At 53.9% G+C, this 25989-nt stretch overlaps 1 protein-coding gene across 1 annotated transcript; it reads left to right on the plus strand.

The window, feature by feature from the left end:
- Positions 1 to 354: 354 nt before the first annotated feature.
- GOLGA7B (golgin A7 family member B) lies at positions 355 to 12757 on the plus strand (the record flags this gene model as incomplete). Its single annotated transcript, XM_079793266.1, has 5 exons — positions 355 to 366; positions 7308 to 7433; positions 9971 to 10123; positions 10206 to 10307; positions 12644 to 12757. 5 exons carry the CDS (start codon positions 355 to 357, stop codon positions 12755 to 12757), a joined length of 507 nt encoding a protein of 168 aa, XP_079649392.1.
- Positions 12758 to 25989: the final 13232 nt, after the last annotated feature.

A 25989-nucleotide genomic window follows, 5' to 3' on the forward strand; every position in this document is an offset into this window, starting at 1 on the left:
TGCCCCCTCCTCCCCCCGCCGTCCCCACTCGCACCCCCGCCGCTGTCAAACCTAAACCCAGCCGTTGCCTGCAGGAGTGGCAGCAGCCGGCGGGCCGGCGAGGAATAGCCTGGGGCGCGGCCTCGCCTCGCCTCGCCCGCATCAGCACCGCGGACAGCACAGCGGCCAGACCCAGGACCCAGGAGCCTGCGGGGCCACCTGCCCACCGGCGCCCGGGACCCCGGCGCCCGCATCAGCACCACGGACAGCGCCCAGGACCCCATTTCGCCGCCGCCAGCCCACCTGCGGACGGCGCCGCGGACAGCCGCCTTGCCCAACCCCTCAGTAGGCTCGAGCGGTCAGCACCCCCGGAACATGGCCACCGAGGTAGGGGGGCGAGCACATGGCAGTGCCCGACTGCTGCGGGAACAGATCCCCTCTAGGGGCGTACTGGGCGGGAAAGGAGGCGGGGGTGGGGTGGGAGGGTAGCGGGTGAGGTGGGGTGAGGTGGTTTCCAGGGTCGGTGGGGGCGGAAGGGGTGGATGGTGCAGTGGCCGAGTGGAAGGAAGAGCGGGGCTCAGCTCACCCCTGGCTTGTCAGTCTGCCCCATTTGAGTCCCGGAGCTGTCCGTGACACTTGTTGGCACTAGCGCCAGGGCTGCTCCAGCACTTCAGCTGGGGGTTCCCCTTCCCCTCGACTGCAAGTCCCGAAACCGCTTCGCTACCCTAGAGGGTTGGAACTGAGCCTAGGAGAGGGAATGCGGCTGGGTGCTGTTGCTATGCGGTGCAGCCATCCAGCTTCTGAGCCAATAAAACCTGGCTAAGGCATGGCAGACCTACCTCCACATCAGCATTTCCTTCGGGGGCCAGAGGAAGACAAGGAATCTCCAAGCCAAAACCCCAAATGGTTGGTGTTAATGAGCTGCCCTTGCTTGCTTTTTTTCTCCCCACTGGAGTTTCCTGTACCAGGGTGTCCACATTTCTCCTGGGTCTGATGGGAGGAGCTTGCCTTCCTCGAGGTGTGCCTATAGGTGTGTTACTTTCAAGGGACTTGAAAGTTGAACCAAGGGACCTGTTGGCTGAGGTCAGAATCTATGTGCAATGCTTAAGAGGTCAGGAATGACCTCCTCTACCCCTCATTTCATCAGGGAAATGGGGCTCTTTATGTTCCCCTTGTAAGTGGTGAAGGCAACCCATAGAGAAGGGGAGGGTCTGCTTGAAACTCACACAGCATGTCAGCAGTAGAGCTGAAAGTTTCTTTCTTTGGATTTTTGGAGTGGAACCCAGGACACCCCGTTCCGACGTTGACTTCTTTTGTGGTGTTTTCCCCATTTCCGACACAGCTGGGCCCTAAGCCATGGGGACAGCAGACGCTTTTGAATGGCTCTGTGCGGTGCCTCCGGGCATCCTGGTGAGCAGCCTGACATCAATACTAAGTGTCATTGTTATTCTGCTGTTGTCACCACCACAGAACCAGTGCAGTTGCTCAGCATCACTCCGGTTTCTGACCAGGCTCAGGCTTCGCTAGAGGAGCTTGCCCCCAGGACCCTGTGAGGGGCAAGCCCTGAGCAGGCCCACGGAGCTTGATTTCTAGGGCGGAGGGATGCAGGATGCTCAGAAGGTGCCACAGACACCGGGAAGAGCAGGAAGGACAAGGAGAAATGGCCACGGAGCAGGTCACCTTCCAGATAGGGCTGTCAGACTGCAGCGGAGGCTGCAGGTGTTAGGCAGGAAGGAAACGTCAGCCACACGGGCACCATTGGGCCAGGGGCGTGGGCAGAGGAGACAGCTGCATCGGTGATGCCATCTGACAGATTCCAAGAGGCCCACCTGCCCCAGCTTATCTTCCTCTCAGGTCTAAGCTTCCCAGACTCCAAACAGCAGGCTCACGTCTCCAGGTCGAGGCCCTCTTTCCAAGAGGCTGCTGGTAGGCATGTGTGACTCTCCCCATCACACTTCTCGAGTCTAGCACGTTCCTGTGTTCAAAGCACTATCACATGCATGCTTTCCTCTGAGTCTTAGAGCAACCCTGTGAAGTGGGCAAGAATGGTGTTATTATTCCCAATTAACTGGATGAGACAGTGGAGACTCAGCAGCTTGCCTGGTCCCTGTGAAGGAGCCAAGGAAGGCATCATTATCTCATTTTACAGATGATGCAACTGGAGAGCTGAGACTTATTCAAGAAAATATGGCTAAAAATGAGCAGGGCCAGGACTAGAACTTGAGTCTTCTGCCTCCCTGGCCAGTGGGTTTTTGGCTGTATCCAGGTGTATCAGTTGGCCAGCCTTGTTGCCCAATAGAGAGGTGGGCACTAGGGGGTCTTGACGTGAAGCTTTGATGGGTGCAAAGGACTTCCGGAGTGTGGGAACCGGTCTGGCTGGGTCAGCTTGAGGGCAGAGGGACAGAGGAATGCCCAGAAGGGAGGGGGAGCGGAGGGCAAACATTGCTCATTGCCCAGCTTGGCCTTGGGTGGACTCTGATGGAGCACCAAGGGAGGAAGCCTTCGCCCTGCCAAGGCACAGGACGCACACATTATCTGGGCTGCAGAGTGAGTCATCCTCCCCAGGCTGTTTTTAACGTGAGGAATGAGTGAAGATCACCAGGAAAAACCTGTTGGGAGAAGGAGACCTCATGCCAACCTCCTGTGGCCATTCCCTTAGGATTCTGAAGGGGGAGTCCTTGGCTCCAGCAGAAGGTGTTTTGAGGGGAAGAGAAGGGAAAGAGAGAGAAGGAGGGAGGAAAATAGAGAAGGAGGGAGAGGACAGTGAGGAAGAGCAAGTAAGAGAGAGATGTAAGGAAGATGGGCTGTCCCTGGATCCCTGGAAGAAAGGCATGGAAACAGGACCCTTTTGCTCCCCAATTTCTGCTTAGGAGTCAGCTTTAAGGGAGGGGTGTGTGTAAGGAACGCAGAGGAGGGAGACGCCTCCTGAGTGATACACTGACCTCATTTGGAAACTGAGCCCGTATCCTGAGCGACAAATCTCTGTGAATGTGTGTCACTGGGAGCAGGGACTGCCCAGGTGGCCCGGGCAGCGAGGAAATGCCTGGCTGAAAGGGGCTTCGCCAAGAGGTGGAGTTTGGCTCCTGGGAGACTTTAAAACGTGTCCAAATAGCACTGCCCAAGGTTTGATCTCTGAGGCATGGAATCAACGACCAGCGGACAATGGGCTGGGCTTGGGCTCTGAGACGCAGGGAGGCCTTGTGCCCAGGTTTCCATCCTGAGGCCCCACTTGGCTGCCTGTGACTCATGGTCCTCACTCCCCGACAGCCTGGCCAGGGAGCACGATGTTGGCTCATCAGCTGCATTTCCTGATTCCGGAGTTGAGTCTCAAAAGCATCCTCAGCATTAGCTGTTTTTTAATGAGGATAGAGAGGTGGGCCAGAAGGGGCCTCCGGTGTGTCTAGGGCAGCCCAGGCCTGGGAGTGCTTATCTGTACTCCGTGCTTGCTCCTTCCCACCTCCACCAGGTTGACTCGATTGGGAACAGTGATGGGAGAGAGGGGAGGGTTGAGGAAGATAAGAAGTGGATGAGAAGCCCAGGTCTCTGGGTCAGTGTCCAGGGGGACCGCCCAGGGGAGACACAGCAGCTGTGACCCCCGGGGAGAGGTGTGTGCATGTTCTGGGACCCTCTTGTGGGGTTTCAGAGCATCACGATCTTGGCTAAAAACCTTGGCCAGCCTCCTGAGAGCTGGCAAGTGGCTGGACACCTGGCTCTTGCTCCGGTCCCAGGGCCCTCTGCCATGGAATGGTGCTGGTTCACAGGTATGCCTTATTTGGTCTGCTTAGTGCGTATAAATGTAAAACATTTATTTGAAATATTTAAAAATCATGCTATTTGATGTTAAGGATATCTGGATTTATGGCTTTTAAAAATCAGAATCACAACCCCGGCACACCTCAGAATCAGGTGAGACCTGAAGACATGAGTTCTCTAATTAGCCACAGTCCCCACCTGGCCCAGTTACATGCTTAGTCCCCGTAAACATTTGCATTCATAATCCCTGATGAGGCGTCTAGAATGTCAGAGTTCCAACCTTGTCAGTTTCTAGTTGAAGAAGTGGAGGCCTGGAGAAGGAAAGACTTTCTAGATTCATGTGGCCAAGACGAGCACCTGGTTTCCTGCTCCTAGACCAGTGGCCCATCTTTCCATCAGAGCTTTTTGGTATTTCACAACCGAGCCACCAGGGCTGGAGAGGGCCAGGAGACACTGCCTTGCCTTGAATCCTGCTCTTCACCAACTACAGATGAGTGTGTGATGTGTGTGCTTTAAGTAGATCTTGGAAATGAAGGCTCTGCCACATAAAGTGTATCTGATACTGTCCTCAAGCAACTCCTCAAGACCCCACAAACACTCTCCAGGGAGGGAAGGGGATCCCTGGTCCCCCAAAGCCAGGACAGTGTCCTAAAGCTCAGGATATTGTTAGGGCTGGAAAGGGTGTTGGCCCCTCCCACTGTGGCAACTTTGAGAACCTGTGGGTAAAAGCCAAGAGTAAATGGGACTGCATTATGTAAGGTAGCACCCTAAAATCTTAATGGCGTGATACAATAGAAGTTTATTTCCCATCACGTGCTCCCGATCAGCAAGCAGGTGGATCTCCTCTGGGCTGGGATTCAGGGACTCAAGCTCTTTCCAACTGTGGTTCCACCATCTTCATTTCCAAATGAGTCTCCCTTGGTTTCTGTGGAAGGGGAAAGATTGCAGAGGAGTGGCTGGTCTTTATTAGCCAAGCCTATAAATGATATTTATCACTTCCACTCACATTTCATTCAGTCCCATGGCCACACCTAACTAGCTGCAAGGGTGGCTGGGACTTAATCTAGCTGTGTGCCTAGAAGGAAGAAGAGGTGGCTGTGGTCAACAGCAAGCCAGTCCTTGGAGACACATACCTTCCTGGTAGCTCACAGGGCATGTGTGTGAATTCAGACAAAGGAGGATGTTGGAGGGGAGGAAGCTGAGTCCATGTCAGAATGGCTGAAGCACTGGTATTTCCTTTTCTTTCCATTTTCACCACATTTTTCTGGAATTGGACCCACTTTAGTCAACCTTCCAAGTGGCCCCCTACCCCAGTGATGCCCACTTCCTGTGCACCACTCACAAAGTTGCCAGAATGATCCTTCCGGGGAGGGGAATCCATCCTCAAGATGGACTGGCTCGTGTCAGTGCGTTAGGAAGGTGGAAAAAGGCCACCACCCTTTTCTTTAAAAAATAAAACAGTATAAAAACCTTAACCAGCTAGAGCAGACACCATGATGAGTAACTTATTTATATAAGCAAAGCATTCTTTATTTTTCAAAGTCATCATAGGATCCTAGTAGATGTCAAGGAGACATCTCAATGGAAACCTTGATTAGAGGAATCAAGAACTATTTTTTTTAATATATTTTATTGATTTTTTACAGAGAGGAAGAGAAAGGGATAGAGAGTTAGAAACATCGATGAGAGAGAAACATCGATCAGCCGCCTCTTGCACACCCCCTACTGGGGATGTGCCCGCAACCAAGGTACATGCCCTTGACCGGAATCGAACCTGGGACCCTTGAGTCCGCAGGCCGACGCTCTATCCACTGAGCCAAACCGGTTTCGGCGGAATCAAGAACTATTAAGACTAGAGGAGTATTTATACATTATTTAATCTAATCCCAATCCTTTGGGATCGCGTCTCTTTTGCAAAACAAGGCTCACCTGGAGTTAGGAAGGTCTTAAATAATGGTCAGTCTCTGATTTGTACCTTTCAGGACCTTGATCTACCAATTATTTGCTCCTACTACCATATTGACAATCTTTTTCACGTTACTTATTCTTTCCCCCGCTTTTAAGCAACTCTTTTCCATCTTAAATCCTCCCCTCCAAAACCCCCTCCAGTAATTTTTTTAATCTGATTCTCCTCTATATTATTCCCATTGTTCTTGTCTGATTTGCAAACCAACTCCATACTTGCTGAAATCTGCCTCCAGTGAAGTCTACTCATTGGAGTAGACTACCTTCTCTGCTATCTTCATTACTTTGCACAAGCTTCTCCCTCTGTCTGGGTTGCCTCTTCCTTCCTATTATTCCCCGCTCCCCTGCCCCTGCCCCTGCCCCTGCCCCTGTCCCTGCCACTGGTAACTCCCGGCCTTCCTTTATGACTCAACAGGATTCCAGGAAGCCTTTCTGAGTCTGTGCTTCTGGGTAAGAGGTTGCTTCTCCGTAGCATTTATCACAGTCGAATTCATTATATATTTACCTGTCTCCCTCACTGTAGCTCACAGACTGTCTTCTGCTCGGCATCCCTGGAGCCTGGCAATAAGTAAGGACTCAATAAATGAAAGCTGAGTGACTGAGTGGATTCACTTTAATTACACTGGATGAACTGGTCGTGTGTTCACTCTGCCTTTGGGGCTTGGTCTCCACGTGGCTCTAATGTCTGGCATATTTCACCCAGTGGGTTGCTTGTCTGGGACGTGGATGGGAGGCTGGGAGTGGAAGAAAGAGGCCCTGTTCGGTGGAGTTGAGTCCACTTCCCACAAATGCTAGTCTGTGTCGATGTCAAGTCTACAGGTGTGGACAGGGGACGGAAGTCACCCCCTCCTTCCCACCAGGGCAAGGAATTGCTTCTATTTCTGGCTTCAGCCCACTTTACCCACAGTTTTCTCTGGGGCCTTGGACATTTGTGGGACTCCCCTTTCCTATGGTGAGAGGTGCTGGACCTGAAAACCACTCATGGTGCTCTCCTCCCCAGGCCATAACTTGACTTGGCCTGAACCCGAATCTCCCTGAGTTCAAGGGCACATCAGGTACCTCTCTGCCCCACACACGCCCCTCTCCCAGACCTGCTGTAAGCTCCACTCAGAGTTTGACACTTCAATCTGGTTCAGTACTGGGCCCCCTAAGCCAAGGCCTGACAAGTTGTGACCATTTGATGCTTGCTGAATGAATGGAAGTATGGAAGGCCTCACCAGGTGTGTGTATGTGTGTGTGTGTGTGTGTAGGGGTGGGGGGGTGGGGGGTGGGGGAGGATTTGGGCCAGCCACCAGGAAGTCTTTCCCTCTATTTAAAATTTGTTTCTGGCTCTGTTGATGGTTCCAGAACCTCTCATTTTGGCTCAGTTTTGGCTCTGCTTCAGGCTTTTTCTAGATTTTCCTGGGCTTGCTGGGGGCATCTCCTGGGGTGAACTCTACAGTCCTGCTTCCCCGTGACCTTCCTGGAGCACATGTAGGAGCCAACTTGTCCCAGTTTCCCAGAAACGTTCCAGAATTTAGCGCTGAAAGACCCACATCCCCAAACGCCCTCCGTCTCGGACAGACCTGGAAGGGTGGTCACCCTGGATGGTCTTCTCTCCGTCTGCTCAGGTGCACAATCTGCAGGAGCTGCGGCGGAGCGCGTCCCTGGCCACCAAGATCTTTATCCAGAGAGACTACAGCGACGGCACCATCTGTCAGTTCCAGACCAAGTTCCCCCCGGAGCTGGACGGCCGGGTAAGGACGTCTGTTTCTAAGCTGGGAACACAGGCCGGGATGGACCTGAGGGGCTTATTCAAGTGTATTTTTTTTTCCAGGATAAAAGTAGTGTCTGACACATCACTGATTCAGCCACTTCACACGGCAGAATTAAAAAACACATTCTTAACACGGTCTTGCTGTCGCCTCATTGAAAGTCAGCGCCGGAGAAACCTCAGTTTCTAGTCCAGCAGCTCTCAGATTTCGGTAGCAGGAGAGCCACCCGGAGAGCTAGTTAAATGTAAACTTCCCAGTCCTGGTGGATGGTATCAGGTGTCGTCAGAGAGGCCGGCTCCGGTTTTGGACTGGGTTCAGGAATCTCCACTTTTTAGCAGCATTTCTCACCCACACTAGTATTTTCTGGGGAGCCCTCAAAGATCCTGAAGCCCGGGCTGTTCCCCGCAGCCCTCCCTGCAGACTCAGCTTCTGGGTGTCTCATGGACCGCCGGCCCCTGACAAGGCATCAGCTCTTTCGGCGGAGTTTTGCTCCTGGTTCTGGGGGCGTGTGTAGCCTCCATCCCAGGCTGCTTTGAATGCCCTGGGTTTGGGGGAGGGCAGAGGGCAGAGGGCAGACCATGACCCTTTCATTCAGCAGCCAGGCAGATCTAAACGGGGTTGGGAAGGTGGGACAGGCCTGGCTTTTGCTGATTTGACCCCCTAACCGGCTTTTGGGGAGCCATGTGGGTCTCCTTATCTTAGCATGCCTGTTCTTTGGGGTGGGGTGACCCTGGGGTAGAGCAGTAGGCCTTAGGTCAGGGGCCAGATGGACAGAATTTTATCTGTGTTCACTCCGGGTCTGTGTAGGGAAAGTGGCTGGGAACCCCAAAGCTTCTCTTTGTGGGAGGTTCCTAACCTGTGTGATGGGCAGTTCTGGTCCTGTGGGGGTGCGTGGGGAACAGGGTACTTTGAAGAGTATAAAAATGGGGTGACAGACTCTTGGACATCTGCGGGGTTTGGAGCATAACCTTCCAATCCAGGTGTCCAGTGCAAGGTGGCACAGTGAAGGGCCAGACTTGGGTCAGAGCTGTGTAACCTTGGACAAGTCCACTCAGCATTCAGCAGGTATTTATGGAGCATCTATGAAACGGGCACTGGGGATATAGGAGCAAACTGATGGAGCTTATTTTCTATCAGAGGGTACAAAAATAAAAAACAAACAAGTAAATATATAGTAGCTCAGGTGATCACAAATACTGGAAAAATAAGTGGGGGGGGGGGCAAGCTGGATGGAGAGAGCTAGAGATAGGGAACCGTCGGGGGTGGCCTGTGGGGTAAGGTGAGACCTGAGGTAAGTAAGGGAGGAGGGGGCAGGGGACAGTGGGGTCTGGTGGGAGAGGTTTGCGGCGGAGTGTTCAGGAAACAGCAGCATGGTGGTCAGTGTGGCGGCGTGGGGCCGGAGTGAGGGGCAGAGTGGGAGATGGGCTCAGCGGGACCCAGGGCCAGGCCTTGTAGGACTCCCTGGATCCTGCTTGGAAATAGATGGAAGGCTCGGGAAGCTCTTGCTCAGAGCTGTACTGGCTGGGCTGGGGGCTAAGAAACCAGTTGGGAGGCTGGAGGGCCAAGCAGTGCTCCCCTGTGGAAGCGGATGACAGTCCTGCTTCCCCGATAGAAGTATGAGGGTTAAGTGGAAGAATGCATTAAGAAAGCCGGGCACAGAGGGAGTGCTGAGTACATGTTAGCTATGATGATTACCGATGAGGGTGGGACAGCTTCCAGTGGTCCAAACACACAGGACTGTCGAGTTCTGCGTGAACTCTCGTCTAGAAGGAAGTGCCCCTTCCTGGGAAGACACTTCTGAGGTCTCACCCAATGCTCTCATGCCGTTGAAGTCCCTTCCAAACATGGGGAGCCCCTACCCATTAGGTCCCGAGCTCTCACAGCCATCAAAACGGGGGAGGGGAGTGACAAAGTCAATGAAATTCCTGCCTAATGCATTCACATTTAGGATATTGTAGGAGTTTCCTGTTTCCAAGGGAAGCCAAGTAGGATTTAAAAAAAGAATCTTTATTTATTTGTTTTAAATACTATTTATTTATTTATACTGATTTCAGAGAGGAAGGGAGAGAGAGAGAGAGAGAGATAGAAACATCAATGATGAGAGAGAATCATTGATTGGCTGCGTCGTGCTGAGAATCAAGTCTGCAACCCGGGCATGTGCCCTTGACCGGAATTGAACCTGGGACCCTTCAGTCCGCAGACAGACACTCCATCCATTGAGACAAAGCAGCTAGGGCCCACGTAGCATTTTTATTCCCATTTTATAGATGTGGAAACTGAGGCTAGAGTAGTTAGTCCAAGGTCACATAGCTAGTTGATGGCCAGGTCTGAACCCCAGCTCTCCTGACTTCCAGTCCAGTGCTCTTTCTGCTCCACCGGCGCCTGCAGCCCCTTGGTCTTGCCTGTGTGCTGCCCCCACCCCTGGTGAGGTCCTACTACTCCCCCCACCTCAGCTGGTGACTGTTCACACCCCAGGGAGGCTGACCTTGGCCTGGCTCTCTGACCCTCTCTCCCTCCAGATTGAGCGGCAGCTCTTTGAGGAGACTGTGAAGACGCTCAACGGCTTCTACGCAGAAGCGGAGAAGATCGGGGGCAGCTCCTACCTGGAGGGCTGCCTGGCCTGCGCCACGGCCTACTTCATCTTCCTCTGCATGGAGACCCACTACGAGAAGGTGCTCCCTCCCTGACCACCTTGCACCCCCTTCCCAGGGCTCCCTGCTGCACCTCATCCTCAATCGGCCCCTCTCCTTGCAGGTTCTCAAGAAGATCACACGCTACATCCAGGAGCAGAATGAGAAGATCTTTGCCCCTCGAGGCCTCCTGCTCACGGACCCCGTTGAGCGTGGGATGAGGGTTGTATCCTTTCTGTCTGTTCTGAGTGTGTGTGTGTGTGTGTGTGTGTGTGTGTGTGTGTGTGTGTATGTGTGTGTATGGGGAGCACAGAGCTGCCAACCAGTGGGGTCTGTGGTGAGGCTGCCAGGAAATGGGACCACATTAGGGTTTTTAGGGAGCCCCACATGTCTGGTCACCAACCCTCTCCCTTCACCGTAAGTTATTGGTGCTGTTTGTGAATTTCAGGGTTTGCTTTTATTTTTTGAGCTGCATTTACTCAGTGCTTAGTACATGCCAGGTAGCAGAGTAAGTGCCTTGAAACTATGGGTCCATGTAATTCTCACAACACCCCTATAATTTGGGTAACTTATTATGTCCCTTTATAGATGAGCACACTGGAGTTAAGTCACTGGCTCATGGATTTGAGCCCAGGCCCAGTCTTAACTGCAAGGCTGTACTGCCCCTCAGGGAATATGCAAATCGCCACCACATTTACATGTTTACAATCTATCTATATAAAAGGCTAATATGTTAAGTGTCCCTCCGCCTGTCTGACTGGTCGCTATGATGCACACTGACCACCAGGGGGCAGATGCTCAATGCAGAAGCTGCCGAGCTGCAGTGACTTGGCAGTGGCAGTTCTCAGGGTGACGCACCCCGAAACCAGAGAGGAGGGAGCCTGATTCCGCCCAGGGCCATGTGATTCCACCTTTGGCCGTGGGTTATGTTGTTGCTGGGGCACTGTCCGCCCCGAATCTGGTTTACTGCACACTTGAGTTTGAGTTCCATACCCTGTACGACATGCACTCTGGGACCCCTCAGGGGATGTTGGAGAGCTGGTTTTGGCCCGATCCCCGCAGGCCAGGCCGAGGGACCCCACCTGCTGGAGGGACCCCGCTCACTCTGCAGACGCTGGGGAGGGACCACGGAAGGTTGGCTCCAGGGCGTGTCTGGCCCGTCTCACCCAGTCCTGCCCCACCGGCCACCTGCTAATTAATTTCCTTTCAATGTGCACAAATCCATGCACGGGGCCACTAGAATCAGATAAACCTCCTTAATCCCGCATGTCCCCCTTTCACAGATGAGAAAAATGAGGCCGTGGTGGCTGCCTGGCCGAGGGGTGGGTTATAGGTCTGCTCACTCCACCTGGTCAAGTGTGCACACTTCCCTCCCCAGTCAGCAGCAGCAAGAATAGAATGGTTAAAAAATAAATTTTAATAGAAAATTGAAAGAGCAAAGAAAACGCAAATACCAGAGTCTCACGTTTACAAAGCCCAGCGAGAGGTGTTTGTTATTACTGAGCCTGTACTACGTGCCAGGTGCTGGAGCATTTTACTTCATTTAAGCCTCACAACAATCCCAAGATTCTATTATTATACCCATTTTACAGACATGAAAACGGACAGGCAACAAATGATTGGTTTAGAGTGAGAGAGGTGGAATTTGAACTCAGGACACCAAAGACCTTCCTTGTACATCCTATCTAATAAAGAGGGAATATGCTAATTGACCCTCATGCCATCGCAAAGATGGCAGCGCCCACAGCCAATAAGGAGGGAATATGCTAATTGACTGTCCCGCCCTCAAAGATGGTGGCACCCACAGCCAATAAGGAGGGAATATGCTAATTGACTGCCCTGCCCTCAAAGATGGCGGTGCCCACAGCCAATAAGGAGGGAATATGCTAATTGACTGCCCCGCCCTCAAAGATGGCAGCGCCCACAGCCACAAGATGGCAGCACCCAGTCCCCTCAGCCCTGCCGGGCACCTGCCTCCCGAGTCCCCCATTCCTCTCAGCCCCCCAGCCACCCAAGGCCGGCCCGAGGCGCAGGCAAGCCTCAGATGGTGGCTGCCCAGCTGCCCAGTGCCGCCTGAGGCTCAGGTAACCAGGGCCGGCCGAGGCTTGCGCTGTCGGCAGTGGCAGCAGCAGAGGTGCGATGGGGCATCACCTTCCCCTGATCGCCGGGTTGCCTCCCGCCCCTGAGGGCTCCCGGACTGTGAGAGGGGGCAGGCTGGGCTGAGGGACCCCCCCCCCCCCCCGCTCCAGTGCATGAATTTTCATGCACCGGGCCTCTGGTCCTGTATAATAACACCGCATCCCCGGCACGGGCTGTCCTGGGATTCAGTAATTAGAACTAGAACGTGAGCTCCAGGTCCTGTGCACCCTCACAGTGCCCGGCCCTGCGAGTCTCCATAACCGAGCTGAGTGTGCCGATGGGCTTGGGGTCTAGCTCCCCAGACTTCAGGTTCTTACTGTCTAGGCAGCAGGACCAGCCGTGCCTCCTGCTCCCCAGCTGGCCTCCACCAAAGGTTCCTGCCTCCCTGCGGGCAGCCGGCAGCCCTCCTTAACGCGGCCCCAGATAGAGATCTCCATCTACGAGGACCGGTGCAGCAGCGGCAGCTCCAGCAGCGGCAGCAGCAGCAGTGCCAGCGGCAGCAGCAGTGGTGGGGGCGGCGGGGCGGGGTCCCGGTGACTGGCCGAGACTCCCTGCAGGGAGGTGTATGGCCGGACCGAGGGCCTTGCAGACCTGCGGCGGCTGCGCTACCAGAGCACCCGCTTCTGAGTCATTCTGCGGGCCCACCTGCTGCCCAGGGCGGGCGGGAGGGTGACTGGCCAGTGTTGGCTGCAGGCCACCAGCCGCGCACCCCGCCATGGCCCCGGGAAGGACGGTCCTCTTCCCGACCGGGCTCTTCCCCGTAAGGCTGGTCCGGGTCACACGGACGCTGGGGTGGGGACAACACAATCTGGACAACCCATTTCTTCTGCAGTAGCTCTCTCAATGCCCCGGGAGGGCTCAGGTGTGTTCCATAGAGAATTCCCACCCTGCATGATTCCTCTCCCCACGTCCCACGTCCCCAGGACACTCTCCCCTGGGGGCCCTGTGCCCCACGGCTGACTCCCCGTGTCTGTGCTTCCTGATGCCACGCCAGGCCTCTGCCTGTCTGTGATCCTGCCTCCACCTAACTTGAGGTCTGGGGAGATGGGAGTGGTCAGACCATGGGCGCCGTGGTGGAGAGCTAGCCGTTCAGTCCCCTTCTGAACTCCTTCAGACCTGTGGCTCCCTGTCCTCCACCCAAAGCCTGATGCCACGTTGGCCTTGCCAAGAAGCATCCAACTCCCCAGACTCTGTAGGCAGCCAGGTGTTGGTCCTGGGACACAGCCTGGGCTCTGGGAGGGTATGTGGGGACTGGAGAAAGGCTCCATGGAGAGATGCAGCCTTGGGGGCTCGAACCTCCAGAACCGAAGCCAACTTCCAGAGGCTAGAACCCGCATGTATGTGAGTGTGAGTGGGGGCGCATGGTGGATGAATGTGAGTGCACTCTGTGCGGGAATGCATGTGTGTGCAGGTGTGTGACTGCATGTGAGTGCACCTGTGTGAGTGTGTGTGTGCCCACATGTGAGTGCACGTGTGTGTGAGAGTGCACTGTACGTTCCCCCTGGCTGCGAGGCCGATGACTGCCCCTCTGCATCCTGTCTTACCTTCCAGCGCGACGGTCTGTGGCTGCTGCTCTGTGTGGGCCCAACCTGTCCCCTGTAAATACATGTCCTCAAGCCCCTGCCCCTGCCCCTGCCCCTGCCCCGTGGCTGCTAGCTTGGCTCTTCTTCCAGGCCTTTTCCCTACCTGCAAGGTTCTCCTCACCTTCTGACTCCACTGTGTACATTCTAGCAGAAGGGAAGTCGGGGTTCTAGGAGAGCAGAGCCCACCGGGGGCCTTCCGTGCCCCTGTCCCAGCCCCCATGACAAAGCAACAGGGCCACAGACGCTGCATGCTCAGCCCGCCCACGCTTCGGGATTCTCTAAGGCCAAGTGAGGCTTCCTCGGACATTCAAAGGAGCCGGCCACCTGCAGGGGAAAAGGCAAACCTCTTTCTTGAAAGGAAAGAGGGACATCCAGCCCATACGTCCCTGCGGCCAAGGCTCAGGGGTGCCCGTGGGGAGGAAGCTGCCTGCTCTGGTGCCCTGAAGGTGGTGGACACTGGAGGCTGCCTGCCTCGGGTGGCAGGAGGTGCTAGGAGGAGAGAGGAGAGACCAGCCACCGCAGGCAGCTTTCTGAAACCGGAGAGGGGCCTGATTTCCTTGGACACAGGAGCAACATGTGGGAAGGAGATGCCCACCCAGAGGGATAGAGAGGGTGTCCCAGCTCCTGAGCCCAAGTGGGTTCTGATCCAAGAGTCACCTGAGAGAGCTGCAGTCCAGTGGGCTCCTCCTCAGCCCCCGGACCCCGGACCCCGGCCTGAGCCCACCCCGGCCCACTGTGTGACTGGGCCTTGCGCTCGCCTGTGCCTCTCCATGGGATGGCTGGGCACAGGTGATGCGGTGGCCTTTTGTTATTTCTTTTTCCAATAAAAGGACTTGCTGAGCTTGAGGCTCTGTGCTGCTTCTCTCCTTGCTGTGAGGGAGGACAGTTCTCTGCCCCAGGATCGCGGGGAGGGGAGGGGAGGGGAGGTGCCCGCCCACCGCACGCCGAGCAGGTGGGCTGAGTGTGGCCTGACGCTGCAGGATGGACCCTGTCTTCTTAAGCTTGTGGTCTAGTGGGGAGGCCGCATTCCAGATCCTCTAATCCAGGCGTCCTCAAACTACGGCCCGCGGGCCACATGCGGGTGTTTTTGCCGTTTTGTTTTTTTACTTCAAAATAAGATATGTGCAGTGTGCATAGGAATTTGTTCATAGTTTTTTTTTAAACTATAGTCTGGCCCTCCAACGGTCTGAGGGACAGTGAACTGGCCCCCTGTTTAAAAAGTTTGAGGACCCCTGCTCTAATCTGTAGCTTATATGGGGCACTGCGGTCTCAGGTGGGGATCAGGTTAGACTGAAAGCCAGGTCAAAAGTAAGAAGTGAATTAATTCAATAGATACCCATTCCTTGATCTCTTACCTTGGGTTGGGCCGTTAGGTGTTGGATCACACAATTCATTTAGTTTTAAAGACTAACAAAGTATGTGGGTGTTGAAACCCAGCAGAGTTGTGTCTTGGATTTCATAAAATAACATTTATTGAACACCTACTGTGTGCTACACACTTAGCTAAAACCATATGCTAAAGCCGGGAGGGGATTTCAGGATCATCTAGATGAGGTAGAATAGAGGCCCAGAGAGGGTGAGTGAGTGGCTCCAGGTCACACAGCTGGTTGATGATGATGCTGCCAAGTTTAGAACCAAGGTCTCCTACCCAGTGCTCACTCTCACACTGAGGGTGGCACCCAGGTGGAAGTTGCCTGAGGATGCAGGGAGGCGGGGTCACACACAAGTGTTTGGGCCGGAGAGGCTCTCACCCAAGGTTGGGAACAACAGCTCCGGCCTCTGGGTAGAGGTTTGGGAGGGGGGGGGAGGGTTCCCCTCAGGGTTGTGCTGAACAATGCTCTGGGTGGCTTTCATACTTACTCTTCCTGAGGGGCAGCTGGGCCTTTGCCTGAGCCATGGGCAAGCTGGACTCACGGCCTCTGCTCAGACCTGGGGTGTGTGGGGATTGTTACAATGGAGGCCGTTCCTCTAGGTCCGTGGTCGGCAAACCACATGCGGCTCTTTGGCCCCTTGAGTGTTCTAACGCCACTTCTTCAAAATAGACTCACCCAGGCCGAAAACCGACTTCTGCGCCTGGGCCACGAAGTTTCAATCGCACCGTACGTGCCCGCCCGTATTTTGTGGGAGAGCCACACTCAAGGGGCCAAAGAGCCGCCTGTGGCTCGCGAGCCGCGGTTTGCCAACCACTGTTCTGGGTTCATTGTGTCTGTTCTGTTTGCAACCACATTCTTTATATTGTTAGTAATGATAAAGTAATAGTAGCTAACATTTATTTAGCACTTACTGTGTGCTAGGCACTAGGCTAAGACCCTACATATTTCATCGTTCAACCCTCACAACAACCCTCTATGTTGTGGACTAGTACAGTATTCCCATTTTACAGATGAGGAGACTGAGGCTCACAGAAGTTAAGCAACTTGCCCAAAGTTACACAGCTAGGAAGTGCTTGGCATGGAATCTAGACAGTCTGGTTCCAGACTGTGGGGAAGATGATAGATCCAGCTTCAGAGACTCCCTGCCTGCCCCCCCCCCCACCCCGCCACCTGCCCCCCAGCAGCTTGAGATCCTCAGCCACCCTAAGGTTGGGGTTTCCCAGGTTCCCAGGGAAGGACTTGGAGCTGTGCCTGGACTCTGAGGCAGGTCTGGTACCTCCAAGCCCAGGCATCCCAGGAGTGTGGGCGGACTGTACTCCTCATGGACCCCCCACGGGGCAGCCTGGTGAAGGGCAGTGTCGGGAGCCGCCACACCTGGTGTGCTTTCTTTCCGCCTGGCGTTCCCTCTGCTGGCTTCGTTATGGGGGAGTGGCCTCTCTCCTGGGTCTGGTTGCAGCCTTGTGCCTGCATCCTCCCAGTCAGCCAGAGACAGGCTTCATCAGGCCCCAGGAGCAGAGACACCCCCCTGCCCCGGCCGCCTTCCCCCTCAGTATCCCGCGACTCCACTTTCTGACTTACTTTGGCCAAAGGCGGAAGGGGGTGTGTTGAAAAAAAATCAGTTTACAGAAGCTCGTGGTGCCCCCAAGTGGCGGAATCGTGCACTGCACCCGGAAATAGGGCTGGGTCAGAGCTAGTCCTCAGCTGTGGGTAACTTCCCCTCATATGACCCCCAACCAGCAGCTTCTCCCACCTGCAAAGACTGTACTGTGGCTTCCAGAGGTTCCCGGCAAAGGTGGAGTCTGGACGCCCTGAGGTGAGTCTCCCACAGCCAGCCCCTGGGGTGCTGCCTTTCTCCTGGAGGTGTGTGTAGCCTGGGAAACGCCGCCTCCCTGTGCCCCAGCTGCAGAGGGTCGTACGGGTGAGGAGGGTCTCTGCAGGGGCACCCCCACCTGGCTTTGGCCTGACTGCTCACGAAGGATGAAGGCAGTGCACGCTGGGTCGGATCTGAATGGGATCTGGCTTCATAGCTGCAGCATGCGGTGGAGACTCCTGGGGCCTCAGTTTCCCCAGTTGCAAACAGGGATACCGATGCTTCACAAAATTGCTTAGACCCGTGCTTCTCATGCTTGGCTGCGATGGGTGTCATCCGAGGAGCAAGAGAAACTGCTGATGCCTCGTCCTATCCCCAGATTTCATGGTTGTGTGGGTGCAGCCTGGGCATTAGGGTTTTTCAAAGCTCCCCTGGAGGTTCTGGCGCCAGATGGGTACTACATGTATTGGGGCGGTCACTTAGTAAGTTATATATAATGTCCAACCACTGGGTTATACACCTGGAAGGAATATAATATGGTTTGTCACGTGTAATGGAAAAATAAAAAATCATTAAAAAAAAAAAATAAAGGCACGGCCGAGAGCCCCTGGTTTGAGCAGCACCTGGAACCCACGAGCTTTTCACAGGCCTCTGACGATGTCTGACACCTGAATGTGGTCCCATGAAAGCAGCCAGACTCAGAATGAGTGTGAACTCGGCAATCCCACTCACAAAAACATTAGGGCACAGGCAAAACTAATCTACGGTGTTAGAAGGCAGGATAGCGGCTGCCCTGGGCGGGGTAGGGGGGGTGCAGTGAGGGGAAGGGGACCTGGTGGGCTTCTGGGTGCTGTACCGGGGTGCTCGTGAGAATCCACTGAGCTGTACATTTAGGATCTGTGTCTTTTTCTGAAGTCTGATACATTTCAAGGACATTTACTGAAAAATGTTTATTGGCTCCAAAATAGAAAAAGAAAGCACAAAATTGAAAATGTTTTATTACATATCTGCTGGTACAAAAGACAGCATTGTGCCAGTCAACTACAATTCAACAGACTCGTGTATGTGTGTGTGTGTACGCGCGTGGCTGTGGATAGATAGGAAAGTATTTGATATGATGAGGGGTGGGATGTCCAAGAGAGAAGGTCCCTAGTGTTTTAAGAAAATCTTAAAACAGCCCAGGCTTATACCAGGAGCGCCTAACCTTGACCCTCCTCTCCTGCGCTTATATGCAGAATGATGTAGCCTTATCTGGGGAAGAGCATCCACAGCTTTCAGGAGGTTCTCAGGGGTATGTAACCTCCCACCCCCATCCCAGCAAAAGGCTGAACACAACTGGTTTGGAGAGGTGGTGAGACGCTGGCTGCGGATGTGCCTGGCATGAAACAGGTGTTCGGTAACGTCAGATTCTTCCCTTCCCCGCAGGGTCCAGCCTTCTGAGGTGCCCACAGGACCCTGCTCAGGCGACTGCGGGAGGATTTGTTCCCTTGGCAGCGCCCGGGGCCGACTGTGCCGAGCTCACAGCTCTTCCTCTGAGGGGCCGGACCAGGGCCTGTCTCTTCAGCACCTCTGGGTGGCTGAGCCTGGCGGGCAGCGTCCTGGAGCAGTGCTGGGACTTGGGCTTCCGAGTCAGGGATGACGGAGGAGGTGGGCGAGCGTGAAGGCGATCAGGGGGCTGCACCCGTTCGCAGACCCCCCGGTACTTCCCGTAACCATCCTGGGCCTCAGCTTTGCCATTTGTAAAGTGAGAGCATTATGCCAATGCATCTTCACAAATGGGAGTGTTTCTCCAGCGTAAGATATTATTGTTATTGCTGAAGTTATACTAGGACCTCATTATGCAGTGGCCTCATAATATAGATTTATGCCAGGTTTCGGATTCTTACATAGAATAAACAGGCATTTATCCAAGGGCTTGCTGGTTCCCTAATATGTGCCAGGAATATTTGGGCACATTAGTATTCCATTTAATTCTCTAACACTCTGATGGGCGGTCCAGTCCCTATTTTATAGAGGAGGACGCTGATGCTCCAGGTGGTTAGGCAGCTTGACAAGCGCCACAGCTAAGAGCAAAGACTTGGACCTAAGTGTCTGACCCGGGTCCACTCTCCTTCTTCCAGGGTCTCAGTCAGACGGAAGACTCTGTTCTGCCCGGACTGACTCCTAAGGACAGATTTCACACCCAAAGAGAAGCATGTGGGCAAATGCCGACACAGAAAAATTAGCTTTGCAGGGCCACGAAGGGGCTCATTTTTTGGAGTAATTCAAGTTATCGATTTCTGTAATGGAAAAGCGATCGGGGACCAGTTAGCACCTGAGAGCAGTGCTGAGCGAGGCCCTGGAGTGGAGATGGGATACGCAGCCTACAAGACGGCGTGAATGTGACAGCCTTCTTCTCTCTGCGCCCAGGTCCTCAGTAAACGCTTGCAGGTTGGGGAGCTTGTCTTACTCATTTCCACCGCCGCCCTCGCCCTGTGCCCACGCCTGTCACAGTGCCTCGCCCTCGGCAGGGGGGTGGGAAAGGCAGCCCATCGCAGGCTGGCAGGAAGAGATAAGCATGTTCAGGTGTGTGATCCTCAGGCTCCGGGGCAATCAAGAACAGCCTTAGCAGGTGCAGACAAGTGAGTGGTCACTGAATATGATTCATCGGCAGGTGGTCACCAAACGCCTCAATTAAAGGGTAGCAGCAGTGACCTGGGCCGTCCCCTGTGCCGGAAGCTGCTTCCAGTACCGTTGCCGTGGCTGTGATCTGGCGGCTCTGCTCATGATCTCACCTGTCCTGGGAGGGCAGGGAGGAAGTGTGTCCCACCCACTCGGCCCCTGCCCGTGATCCCTGAACACCATGATTCTGGGGTGGGTACATCCTTGTGGGGCTGAGTGTTATGCCTGGGAAGTCTGGGCCTGGAGTCCTAGAGAGTGACGTACCGTAAGTGGATGCATGGACAGGCAGACGGATGGATGGATGGATGGGTGGATAAGTGGATGGATACAGAAGATGACTGATGGGTCACAGGTGATCGAGAGGGCTGCCTGGCATGAGATGGATGCTCGCAGGCCCTGGAGCGGCAGGTGAATGGATGGGTACTGACGGGCCCTGTGCGCCCCAGCGCAGATCCAAAGACAGGGCCGCAGCTCTCCACAGGGAAGGTGCTGTGTAAGCCGGTCCCCAAATGAACCCCACATTTGTAACTCTGAGTGATAGATGTGTCTTGTTGGGAAGGATTCTTATCGGTCCAACATTGCCCCAGTGAGTGACTTATGGGTTCTTGTCAAAGCAGGCACTGCTAGAAGTGGAACCAGGAGGTCCTAGGGCCTGGAACCGATTTTACAACATCACCTGCATTTTATCAATCCCGGCGCCGCACTGAGCACCCGACAGGGTTTACCTCACAACAGCTCTGTGAGGGTGTCGGGGCCCTGTGTTTTGGGGAAAGAAACTGAGGGTCAGAGAAGTGAAACAGCTTCTGCGGAGTCCCTTACAGAGCGTGTGGGCAGTGTGTCTGGGATTCAGTGTGTCTGGGATTCAATCCCAGAGATCAGCTGGACTCGGGCTTGAAGAGAGAGAGGGAGAGAGAGAAGCATCAATTGGTTGCCTGCAACCTGGACATGTGCCCGGATGGGGAACTGAACCGGCCACCTTTTGGTGCATGGGATGACACTCAACCAACACACTGGCCAGAGTGGGAAGAGATGATTTTAAGGAGAGAGGACGGAGGGTAGGGGGGAGGGAGAGAGGGAGGGCGCAGGGTTTCTGGCTGTGCTCCGCGGCCCAGGCATGGTTCCTCCGGCCACGTGGTGGGCACGGACCCTGACTCTGATTCTGGGAAGAACAGGTGCTGCCCCATGTACCTGAAGCTGTGATACAACTGTGCTTCTGAGACACCTGAGCTTTCTGGCCAGGAGGCAGGGCGGGCCAGGAGGTGCCCGGGGCAGGAAGGAGTCAGATTCCCAGCGAGGCTGTGTTCTCGGGAAGTCACTACTCCTTTGGGGGGGCTCAGTCTCCTCATCTGAAAAGGACGGGGCAGGAGTAGAAGCCTTCTCAGGTGCCTCTGGATTTAGTGATGGCCCAGGGCTGGGTCCCCAGGGCACTTGACTAGTTCCCTGCAGTGACTCCTGCTCCGTGCAGCCGTCGAGGCCACGCCCTCCCTGCCCCGTGTACCTTGTTTTATGATTATTCTCCCTGGGAACGGCACGGCATGAGAACTGAGCTGAGCACACACAATAACTCTGCGAGGTGGGTGTTATCCTCATTTTACAGAGGAGAAAACAGGTTCAAGGTCAGCTCATCCACTCCAAGTCTTTGCTCAAAGGCCTCCTTCTCAGGGCCCTGACCCACCCTATTTAAAACGGCATTTGCGCCTCTATCCCATCACCCCCAATTTGCCTTAATGCTGCCTCCCTGACCCCCGGTAGCACGTATCTCCTTCTGATACACTACAGACTTATTGTGCTGGTCAGGGCCTGCCACCAGTCATCAGAGGCATCAGGAAGCTTTGCCCACGTTGCTCACAGATGTCTATTCCCAGCCAGCCAGTGCGTGCCCAGTGACAGCTGGTTAAATAATTTGCTCAGGTGCCCGTTACCTGGAGGTGGCTGCCCATAAGGCTTAAGAACACAGGCTTTGGAGCCAGACAGTTGTGGGCTTGAAGCACAGCTTTTGCCACTCAGAGAGTCATGCGACCTTTGCAACCTATTTGTTTCGGATCCTTATTTTCTTTGGCAGTAACATAGACTCATAACAGTTCTCTCCTAGGATGGATGTGAGGATTAGTGGAGAGACAGACGGAAGGTTCTTAGCATATGGTAGGCGTTCCATGAATGTTAGCTTCTTTCCCCGAGGAAGGTTGCTTTTTCTCTTCTTGCTTCTCATTTTTCTCTGACGGTTGACCCTTTTGACCAGTTTGCTGTTCAGCAGTAGTTCCTTAAGAGGACAAGCCGCTGCAGGAGGGGCTGGCGTTATCTGTGGAATTAACCGGCCCATGCTCCCCCGCCCTCCCTCTTCCTCCTTTCACGAGGTGCCTGTTGCCAAGGAGACGCAGCATCAGCCCTGACAGAATGTGGCTGGGGTCTGGCCCACACCGAAGGAGAGGGACAATGGCTGACCCTGGGGAGGTTTGCCTCCTGGGCTGACACAGTGTGGGTGGGGGCATCGTTCTGGAATCTGCTGGAAAAACCCAGCTGGCTCCCTGAGGAAATAAAGTTCATTCACCCGCCTCCATGCGGCTCTGGGGGGGCTGCAGTCCAGTGGTGCTGGGAGGGTGTGATGCCCAGACCCCGGGAGGGGTCCATAGCAGCCAGAGTGACCATAACCAAACTCCTGGCCCTCAGAGTGGCGCCTCCCCAGAGCAGGGCTGGCCACCGAGTAGGTGAGTCACACTTCTGTGTCCTCGAAGGCTGGCCCCGTGGGCCCAGCGAGAGAACTCAACACGGGCACTGCCATCTCTTCTTGCAGCTTGAACGAGACCGTGGGGAGACTGTCTCAGACCCCAGGTCCTCCAGGGGCTCCATTCCTTCCTTCCTTCCTTCCTTCGCAACCCATCCCATGATCCTGGGCAGCCTGAGAGATGGTGGCTTTTGCCGAACCAGTTAGCCACCCCACATGGAGAAGGGAGAAGCAGAGGTCCGAGCACAGGCTGGGGCTGGACTGCCGGGATCAAGCCTTGCCGCTGCCTGTCCCAGCTGTGTGACTCGGGAAGAACCATGCAGCGTCTGCAAAATCAGGGCGATGAAAGCACCTGCCTCTTGGGGTTGTGGTGAGGATGAAACGGGTTGACTCTTGTAAAGCGTTTAGAACCGGTACAGACACTCCGAGCTCATTAATGTAAGCTGTTGTTGTCATTTTACAGGGTGCATTCCCGGGAAGAGGAGTATTCTTGGGCAGAATGAAAATGGAATTATTTTTATTATTTGGTTTTTCTTGGAAAGAAAAAAAAGAAAAGGGACGTTCTGGCAATGCTGGCACCTCCCGGCTCTGCTGGAGTGAGTCCTGGCTGCCCCCTTCAGAGAGGCTCAGCTCCTGCATCCGCATGGGCCCTCCCAGGCCCATTCCATTGCTTGTCAGCCCCAAGGCATTCAATATTTCTGTTACAAACTCAAATCCAGCGTAAGCCAATAAAGATGTCAGGAGTGGGGCTAGCGGGTAAAGGAAAGACTGAATTGTCTGTGTTTAGAAGGGGAAGGCAAGAGTTTGCCCCCACCCAGGGCCTCAGAGGAGGGGGTTGTTAGAAGCCCGAGCCTGATAGCTTGGATGCCGTTCTGCGCCCACCCATCTGTGACTGGTTCAGCACAGCACAGTCCATGTCCCGGACTGGGGCGCTGGGCTCCTGGACCACTGGGGAGGCCTGTTATTTCAGAGCAGATAATGTTGAGTTGGTTCACTACCCACTTGTCCTCTGTATCTTTTAGCCTCATATTTCTTCCAACACAAACATCTTGGGGTCAGGGGACTTGGCCACGCATTGGAGGGACCCTGTCATATTCCTTGTTGTGTGTATGTGTGTGTGGGGGAGGAACTGATGATTTCACACAGGAGGTTCTCAATGAATGCTTGTGAAATAAATATATGAACGAATGCAGAGAGCTTGCTTTCTGGTATACTGGTAGCAACCCCTAAATTTAGCTAGAGCTTTTATTTATTTTATTTATTTTTAATATATTTTATTAATTTTTTACAGAGAGGAAGGGAGAGGGATAGAGAGCTAGAAACATCGATGAGAGAGAAACATCGATCAGCTGCCTCCTGCACACCCCCTACTGGGGATGTGCCCGCAACCAAGGTACATGCCCTTGACTGGAATCAAACCTGGGACCCTTCAGTCCGCAGGCCGACGCTCTATCCACTGAGTCAAACCGGTTAGGGCTAGCTAGAACTTTTAGAAAGCCCCGCTGAGTCCCATTCCTATCCCATGCACTGGGCTATGGTTGGAGGAAGGCAGGGTGGAGACAGCAACTTACCACCGTATGCCAGAGCCTAGCTCAGTACCTGGCACATAGTAGGTGTTCAACAAACATTTGATGAATAAGTGAGTGAATGAATGAATCTAACGAAGAGCCTTCAGGATACTGTAGTTGTGCTCTTAAAAGCTGGAGGGATTTTGAACTCCCCTTAGTAACTCATCTGGCCTCACTGACCAAGTAGGATAAAACAGCACACATATGCCCTCTCGTAAGAAACTCCAAGTGCGGGGATCCGTGGTTACTGCCGATAAGCCATCCTAGGAAGTTTGCTGTCACCCTGGATCTCGGACGTCCTTGGCAGGCCGCCTCCCCAGCTGTCCTGTCCCTTTTACTGGTGTTGTGTGTGCGGCCGGTCAATGGACACTATTGTCTTGTCATTTACCATTGCATTTGGAGCCATCACCTGTGTGTTTTGGGTTTTACTTATCTTATATCTTAGGTCCATTTGTTTGTTTCTAAAAAGGCTGCATCTTCCGGAATATCTAGGGAATAGTCTGAACGGTGACAGTGCTGTCTGATACCTGCCCTGACAAGACGGTGTGTGGGAGAGCGCTCCGGTCCTGGCTCGGAGACCAGCCTGCTGTGACCTTGGGCAGAGCACTTCGTCTCGCCGAGCCCCATCTCTGGGCTCTTTGAGATCTTTAATTCTCTCTCAACACACAGGAGTGGACTTCCCGAAAGTGGAGTGATTTTTAAGTTGACGTACGCTTTTCTGTGAAATTGTAGCTATTTTTATTGGAAAACTTTTCATTTAAGCTCCTGTGCTGAGTGTAAAAACAGCACTAGCTACAAGGCATTCGTATTTTGTGATTTATTTGGAGTATTAATATTATATCAGAAAACGGTAGTTTTTTGGTTAAATATATTTTAAAAAGGCTTCTGCATTCTTAAGCGTGATTTTATTGTAACTTGGGGTGACGTTTTTTCCCCCCATGAAGAGTAGATCTGTGATTTACAATGAACTTTCACCCCGAGGCCGGCCATGAGACTACTCTGTGGCTTTACGTCCTTCCCAAAGCCACAGGAGCTTCTAGTTTCCAAGCATGTTGCAGAGGAGACCAGGTTGCAAGGTTCTTTCTAGAACTCCGGGTAACCTGAGACTAGCCATGCCTACGTCCAGCCACACACTGGGGTGTCTCAGGGAGACACCAGCCCAATTCTTCTTTTGATGAGGAAAACCGAGGCTCCGAGTGGAGAACTGACTTTCCCCAGGTGAAAGGCCTCGAGTCCTCCCTCTGTGTCTAGACCTTGATTATCCCACGTTCCTTACCTGGTGCACACCCCGTCGCCCAAATGCGATCATCGATGCACATACCCAATCCATTGTTCATGCCCAGGGACACGGTCCCTTTCCAAGCACCACCGGATGGAAGGGCCGCTGCTAACTGGGCACTCCAACCAGCATCTACTTTGCCCTGGACACATTTCTTCCCCCCGCCAGCGAGGCAGAGAGTTTATTGGCATCATTTCTCCAGAAAGAGGCTGGAAGACTTAGTAAATTCAAACTTCAACATTTTTATCAAGAATCCCAAAGGGCCTCCCTTTTCTCCTCCCACTGTCACCGCCAACCCCCCTCAGGCTTCCTCTACCGTAGGAAGCCAGGGCGCACAGCGCAGAACAGCACAGGCCAAACCAGCAGGCGCATGATGCATTATCGAATCAACTGAGCAACAACCACCTGAGAGCCATCTTTGTGAAGGGCAAAATGAGCCGCTCATGACACAGGAGGGCACAGGAAAGACAGGACTATCTGGATTCTTCTGGAGTGAGGGAGGCTGGATTGGGGTTGAGACGGGGGGGGGGGGGCTTTCCTTTCCTGTTTTCTCAGAAAACATGCAAAGACAGGCTTCACACGCAACTAAGGTTACACACAATATTTCCAAATTTCCAAATTTCCCTTTTCAAAGATGGCCGCCCCTGCTGTCCATTCAGAGGGAGCTTGCAGCAGAATCTCTGGGCGTGGAGAGAGAGACAGGCGGCAGGAGAAATTTAGTTTTCCACAAAGGTTGTTGGTTTTTTGTTTTTTTTTTCCTTTATTGTTGGGAT

This window comes from Cnephaeus nilssonii (assembly GCF_951640355.1).
Source record: "Cnephaeus nilssonii genome assembly, chromosome: 16".
NCBI lineage: Eukaryota > Metazoa > Chordata > Mammalia > Chiroptera > Vespertilionidae > Cnephaeus > Cnephaeus nilssonii.